At 35.5% G+C, this 8,171-nt stretch overlaps 1 protein-coding gene across 1 annotated transcript; it reads left to right on the top strand.

The window, feature by feature from the left end:
- Positions 1 to 5,025: 5,025 nt before the first annotated feature.
- On the top strand, positions 5,026 to 6,955 carry GK2 (glycerol kinase 2). Its single transcript, XM_003898713.4, has one exon. It carries the CDS (start codon positions 5,113 to 5,115, stop codon positions 6,772 to 6,774), a length of 1,662 nt encoding a protein of 553 aa, XP_003898762.1. The 5' UTR covers positions 5,026 to 5,112; the 3' UTR covers positions 6,775 to 6,955.
- The last annotated feature ends 1,216 nt before the right edge of the window (positions 6,956 to 8,171 follow it).

Genomic DNA, 8,171 nt, shown 5'->3' with positions numbered 1-8,171 from the left:
TTTCTTTCTAAGAGCCAAGGCATTAAACAGGCAGCTGTTTCCTAGAATTTAAAAAGTTTATAAAAAGCAGAAGAAAATGCTTACAATAAAAGTATAACTATCTTAATAAAAATCATGCATAATTAATGATTTTCTTGGAATGAACAACTATAACTAGATTATTCTGCCACAGAGTCTCTCAAATTGATGTAAACATAATAGTGACATTTTATTCCGTTCACTCAACTGTCCCTCCAAATAAAAGAGCCTGTATGAAATAAGCCTCTTTGCACTGTTTTGCAGCTTGATTAGCTTTTATTTACATCACACTTTCCTAATATTTTATTATGAAAATTTGAAAACATATGGAAAGTTGAAAAAACTTTTACCAACATTGTGTCTACACATATATTATATAATTTTATTATACTACTTTTATCATATCTTTCTATCTTTCCAATCCTCTATCTCTTCATCAATCCATCTTATTATATCAGATTGAAAATGAGGCCTGGTGTGGTGACTCATGCCTATAATCCCAGCACTTTGGGAGGCTGAGGCGGGCAGATCACTTAAGGTCAGGAGTTCAAAACGAGTCTGGCCAACATGGTGAAAACCCGTCTCTACTTAAAATACAAAAAGTAGCCAGGCATAGTGGCAGGCCCCTGTAATCCTAGCTACTCCAGAGGCTAAGGCAGGAGAACTGTTTGAATCCTGGAGGTGGAAGTTGCAACGAGCTGAGATTGTGCCACAGCACTCCAGCCTGGGTGACAGAGCTGTCTCAAAAAAAAAAAAAAAAAAAAAGAAAAAAAAAGAAAAAAGAAAAAAGGAAAAAGAAAAATGAATAACCAATAGCCTATCCGGCAAGCAAAATTAAATTTATCTTGACTTTATGATGATTGCTTAATAAAGTGAGAGCCATATTTAGTGGTACTCATTAATCCATTCAGCAAATACTTTTTGAGTTCCTGCTTTGGGTGTAAGTGCTGAAAATACAGGATTGAATAAAATAACCAAGGTCCCTGACTTCTTTGAACTTACAATTTAGTGTGCTTAACAGGAAAAAAATAATTAAACAAATGGCTCTCTAAAACATGCACAGGAAACTACGTCATTAAGATAAGTACATTTAGCTGGTACTGTTCTTAAAGATTATAACAAGGGCGGTAAGAATGTTTGATGCACCACTATCTCAAGGCTTATAATGAAATCCATAGATAGCAACTCTCAAAACATATTCACCATGTTACTGACTGAATTAGCAAATTTTAAATGTTACAATGTGAATATTATTTAAAACCTTTAATACTAAGTAGCTACACTTTAGACGAGTAGCCTTAAAGGTAAATGAATAATATACAAAGTCAACTATGTTAACAACTCTAGTGTTTAACAACCCCATAATAAAAGACTTTTTGAAGAAAATCTCCTGATATATTTTTTGTCGTTGTTTGGACTGTTCTGAATAGTATGTTCACCATTAAAGCATTTATGATTTTGTGGAATTTAATACAAATGAAATAACAATTTGCTTGTAAAATTGAATGCCTTCACAAATAAGGTAGTGCCACCAAATATTTCAGAAGTGCTTAAATCCTACATTAGGATATAAAGAAGCTATTATAGACCACCAAAAACTTTTGTTTAGTTGATTTTGTTTTGTTTTGTTTTTGAAATAAAGAAGATAGTGGCCTTCATTTAAGCTCCCTAGTTTTCATTTGTTTGTTTAAAATACTGTTTATCAGCCTTGGTTAAACCCATCAGTAGTTTGCAATTACTCTAAGGAAGTTATTTCAATTGGTAAACTTTCTAAACTAAATTGAGATACTTATTATCTGATTATTTAGCGGCTACAATTTATTATCAGTGAAACTACTATATAAGCCAGTTCTTTATAAGCAGAACTGATGATTTTATAAATAAGGTATTTGTATTAAAGACAAAATACTTAAAATATTCCCAGACTCATAAACTAATGGAATTAGAACATTTGTTTGTAAATATTGGTGTGGCCGGTGAGAGGGGATGTAGAAAAGAAGCTTTGGGTCAAATTTTTTTATTACGTACATTAATCTGTATACACAATGTTTACTCTTGCCAAATACCTGGAGAGAAAAAAGTTAAAACAATGCAAATACAAATTTGTTCCATGAAAATGCAGACACATTATGGTTAACTGGCATATGTGTAAATGTTGCCTCTAAAATTTTGCTTGGAAAAGCTTTGATAGAATTTTAAAAACAAAGACACAACCAGGAAAATCTCATCCAGTTTTTAATGATTTCTATACCTTACTTTGCAAACTAAGTCTGGATGTTCTGTCTTTCTCAGACTTTGTATTATTTCCTGAAGGGTTTTTACTTAAATAAAAAACTTGACCCAGTTAAAATAGTGAAATAATATCACAGTTAATTTTCATGTTATTTTCTATCTTGTTCTATTTGGTTTTACTAAAGACAAATGGGCCTTATCCTTCAGCTAATTCAGAAATGTAGCCTATGCCCTAATACAGAAAATTGCCATTCATTGGCTGCATATTCAATATATTTTAATTAGTGATTAAATAAATCTTTATTCACCAACTTTACAGTTAATCTGAAAATTTAAGTTTCCATTTAGTGGAATTCCACTCTGTCCAAGATGTAGTAAAAAGGATTTGGATTTACCTTTTCATCTAAACAATCAAAAATGGAAAAAATAGATGAAATAGTTCACATAATGTGCAAAATATACAGCAACAGTTCACAAAATGTTGGATATCAGGGAATGAAAGGCAGTAATTTCTTTTTTTTAATTTTTTAAAATTTTTTTTTGGCTCATACAAATAATATTTTAACGAAAAAAAACTTATTATCCAAAACAAATAAATTTATGAGAAGAGTAGCATTGTTTTACATTTCTGAAAATGTCTTTAAAATGTTTACTTGAAGATCACTGGGTTCTCATGTCTGCTTCTTGATTCATCTGTTGCGATTTGTTGTTTGGGCTGAAGTATGTGAAGAAATTTTGCTTCACAAAAATATGTAGTTAGAAAAGACAGGATCTTGGGGACTTCAAGAGTCTTTATCAGAGAACTATCGCTTTATGTGGTTATTACAGTTTAGTCCCTATGGATATGTACTGTGAATATTATATGCAGGCCATCATGCTCTCATTTTAAAAGAATCACCCAAATTGGTAATACATCTCCACTTGTAGTTTCTTTTGGCTCTCCATCGTTTATTTTTGGTTTCATCTTTACTGACTACTTAGTGATATTTTTGGTGCCATTATCCCCATTATGAAGGGGCTTCTTCAGATTCCTAAAGGATTGTTGGTATTTATCTTAGATTTCCTCAGCCAGTTTCTTAAAGGTGTTTCATAAATTTTTTCTTTTTTTTGGAATGGAGTCTTGCTCTGTGGCCCAGGTTGGAGTGCAGTGTCGTGAAAGGCAGTAATTTCTAAGAGGTGAGAAACAAATGACATGACTACTATGATTTCCCCAGCTTAGTTTCTTGAGAGAGTTTTGAAGCCACAGCACAGAGACAGGGAACCCAGTTGAAACTCAGTAGAAACCTATGGCAAGGAGATTAAGCTGAGAGCCTAGAGAAACCAATGAAGCTAGACTCTGCCAGGCATAGCACTGGAGAAAAAAGAGTTGCACAGAGAGAGAACTCCAGAGAGCTTTAGAGGGTCCCCAGTGAGTACTTAGTTGGGTATTGATCAGTGCATGTGTATGAGAAAACTACTGAGGCTAACGAAAGATGCAGCTGGAAAGACTAGAGATAACAGTATCCAGTGGTCACTCAGGGCTGGGAAGAATTACTGTTCCAAACAGTCTCATTTGTCAAGGGTGTTGGGTAGCATACATAGAAAGATATCTTTACAGTAAAGAGGAATAATTAGCCCCAGACTGAATACTGTCCTTGCGCCATCTAAGAAACAGATGCAAAAGAATTGAACTGTTTCCAAGTAATTTATCTGTATCCCAAAACAAAAATCAAGACCATTTATAGGACTACAAAAATATCAAGCACCCAGTCAGGTAAAATTCACAATGTTTGGCATCTAATTAAAACTCATCAGGCATGCAAAGAAACAGTAAATACAAGCCATAATAAGGAGATAAGCAATTAATCAAAATTGAACCAGAACTGACACAGAGGTTAGAATTGCAGAAAATGAAATTAAAAGTTATTCTAACTGTATTCCATGTGTTCAGAAAGTTAAGTAGATATTTAAAAACCCAAATTGAGCTTCTAGTGATGAACACTGCAATATGTGAGGTGAAAAATTTACTGGATGAATTAATAGCAGAGTAGACATTGGAGAAGAAAAGATTAGTGAACTTGAAGAGATAGCAACAGAAACTATCTGAAATCAAGCACAAGGAGAAAAGGTAATTATAACAAGTAGGGCATCAGTGGAGTCCCTAAGGGACAGAAGAGACAGAATCAAACACATTTGAAGAAATAATGGGCCCAAAGCTTTCCAAAGTCGATGAAACCTGTAAACCTACAGATTCAAGTAGCTCAGTAAACCCCAAGCAAAGAAAATAAGAAAACTATTCCTAGACACTTCATGAAAACTGAGCAAAATCACTGACAAAGAGAAAAACCCTAAAGATAGAGAAAAATAGACATGTTAAAAATAACAGCAAAGTTCCCAACAGAAACAGCAAGAGAGAAGACGGTAGAACAACAGCTCCGAGGTTCTGAAACTTATAAAGAAAAAATATGTCAAATAGAATTCTATACCCAGAGAAAATACCTTTGAGTATTACTATGAAATATATTTCAGATGTTCAAATTTGGAAGAATTCATCTCCAACAGACCTGCACTACTAAAAAGGAAAATGATAACGTATAGATATAGATCCACACAAAAGAATGGACACTGGTGACTGTAATTACATGGATAAATATATGATTAAAAAACAAAAAACAAAAAAAAAAACTTGAATCTTAGAAGACAACTGAGTGGCTGGGTGTGAGGCTGGGCTGGAGGGGTGGGGTGAGAAGGCGCCGCGCCAGATGAAGGGCAAAGGTTGCTTTGCGCCTGCGCCTTGTGTTCCTGACTGGCTGCGCTCCCTGCCCCCAACACCACCGTCGTCTGGGAAACGGTCCCAGAGTGCTGGGCCGACCTACTGGTGTCATGGCAGACCCGAAGACAGCAGCTGTGGGGCCGTTGGTGGGAGCGGTGGTCCAGGGCACCAACTCCACTCGCTTTCTGGTTTTCAGTTCAAAAACAGCGGAACTACTTAGTCATCATAAAGTGGAATTAACACAAGAGTTCCCAAAAGAAGGATGGGTGGAACAAGACCCTAAGGAAATTCTTCAGTCTGTCTATGAGTGTATAGCGAGAACGTGTGAGAAACTTGACGAAATGAATGTTGATATATCCAACATAAAAGCTGTTGGTATCAGCAATCAGAGGGAAACCACTGTAATCTGGGACAAGTTAACTGGAGAGCCTCTCTACAACGCTGTGGTGTGGCTTGATCTAAGAACCCAGACTACTGTTGAGGAGCTTAGTAAAAAAATTCCAGGAAATAGTAACTTCGTCAAGTCTAAGACAGGCCTTCCACTTAGCACTTACTTCAGTGCAGTAAAACTTCGTTGGATGCTTGACAATGTGAGACACGTCCAAAAGGCTGTTGAAGAAGGTAGAGCTCTTTTTGGTACCATTGATTCATGGCTTATCTGGAGTTTGACAGGAGGAGTTAATGGAGGTGTGCATTGTACAGATGTAACAAATGCAAGCAGGACAATGCTTTTTAATATCCATTCTTTGGAATGGGATAAAGAGCTCTGTGACTTTTTTGAAATTCCAATGGACCTTCTTCCAAATGTCTTCAGTTCTTCTGAGATCTATGGCCTAATTAAAACTGGGGCCCTGGAAGGTGTGCCAATATCTGGGTGTTTGGGGGACCAGTGTGCTGCATTAGTAGGACAAATGTGCTTCCAGGAAGGACAAGCCAAAAACACCTATGGAACAGGTTGCTTCTTACTATGTAATACAGGTCGTAAATGTGTGTTTTCTGAACATGGCCTTCTGACCACAATAGCTTACAAATTAGGCAAAGAGAAGCCGGCATATTATGCACTGGAAGGTTCTGTTGCTATAGCGGGTGCTGTTATTCGTTGGCTAAGAGACAATCTTGGAATTATAGAGACCTCAGGAGACATTGAAAAACTTGCTAAAGAAGTAGGAACTTCTTATGGCTGTTACTTTGTCCCAGCCTTTTCAGGGTTATATGCACCTTATTGGGAACCCAGTGCAAGAGGAATACTCTGTGGTCTTACTCAGTTTACCAATAAATGTCATATTGCTTTTGCTGCATTAGAAGCTGTTTGTTTCCAAACCCGAGAGATTTTGGAAGCCATGAACCGTGACTGTGGAATTCCACTTCGTCATTTGCAGGTAGATGGAGGAATGACCGACAACAAAGTTCTTATGCAACTACAAGCAGATATTCTGCATATTCCAGTAATAAAACCCTTTATGCCTGAAACAACTGCACTAGGAGCTGCCATGGCAGCAGGAGCTGCAGAGGGAGTAAGCGTTTGGAGCCTTGAACCCCAGGCTTTGTCGGTTCTCAGGATGGAACGATTTGAACCACAGATCCAGGCCACAGAAAGTGAAATTCGTTATGCCACATGGAAGAAAGCTGTAATGAAGTCAATGGGTTGGGTTACCAGTCAGTCTCCTGAAAGTGGTGATCCTTCTATCTTCTCTAGTATGCCTTTGGGATTTTTTATAGTGAGTAGCATGGTAATGCTAATTGGAGCAAGATATATCTCAGGTATGCCGTAATAATACCAGCCAGGGAGTCCCAAGGTGTAAACATTTTACATAATGAAAGCATACAGCAGTTCTGCCTCTTAATATAATGACACTATTATAGACTCTGATTTTGTTTATAAACCACTTGCTACATGACCCATGAAAACCCTGGACTTGTGACCTGAAATAAAGAAAATATGTTAGAAGAGCACTGTAGAAATATTGGGTGTGTTTTTTAACATCGACAGGGTTGGGCCAGCCATCTTGAAGGCTGACCCCCTCGATTGCCATAACATTCTGCCCCATTCTTTCTAAAATATAGGCTATTAAGATTGTATTCATGGAATCTTTTTATCAACTATCCTCTAACACTTATGGACCCAGATTTGGTTCTTTGTGTTACACACACTTGATTAAGAGCTGTAATTAATCTGCTAAAATTAAGGGACTTTTTGTCATTGTTATTCTTGTTTTTAATAGGCTACAAATCCTCTTTTCTACATATTAGAGAAACTACATCTTCACTGAATGTTTAAGGGAAATATTTGCTAAATTCCTACAATAGAAATTTAGTATTTTCATATTTTAGATATTTTCCTGAAAAATATTTTTCAGATTGAAATTTGTCAGACAATTTACCTGGTCTCACTAATTACCATTTTACTGAATTATTGTGTGAATCCTAGAGGGATAGGGACACTATTTACCTTTTTTATATCATCTGTATCATATAGAGTAGCTCATTTATAAGTTAAAAGTACATTGTAGTCAGTAGATTATAACATGGATGGTCCTAAATACTTTAAGGTAAACAGCTATATACATTTTGGGGCAATGTGTATACATATTATTTATCAGGAGAAACCAACAAAGGCTACATGTTTTATGTATGTATGTTTTATTATGCTACAAAAAGTATGTTATGATTACACCAGTATTTCTTATAACTTACCCTTTTAATATATTAGCTGGATATATGCTGGGAAAAAAATACTGGAATATTTCAGCAAATATTGCTTTCAAGTAGGAAAAAACAAATGACTGTTCAAACAAAAATAATAATATAGTATGAAATTACAGCATGTCTAAAAGAAAACAATAGCAAATAAGGGAATAAATGAAGGTGTAGTAGTTTGAGACTCATATGCTGTGTGGGAAATGATATATCACTTGAAGTTATAGTGATAATGAAAGGTATATACTATAAATCCTGAAATAACAAAACAAAATGTTATAATTAAAAGTATACATTAGAACTAAGAAAATATTTAATTCTAAGATACAAAACAGATGAGGAACAAAGAAAAGGTAGGAAAATATGTTTAACCCTAACCATACCAACAAGCACATTAAATGCAAATGATTTGATTACCCCAATTAAAAAGGAAACTTGTTAGATTTAAAAAGCAAGACCAAAATACACACTG

Source organism: Papio anubis, chromosome 3 (assembly GCF_008728515.1).
Source record: "Papio anubis isolate 15944 chromosome 3, Panubis1.0, whole genome shotgun sequence".
Lineage (NCBI taxonomy): Eukaryota > Metazoa > Chordata > Mammalia > Primates > Cercopithecidae > Papio > Papio anubis.
This window is presented reverse-complemented; position numbering and strand designations above follow the sequence as displayed.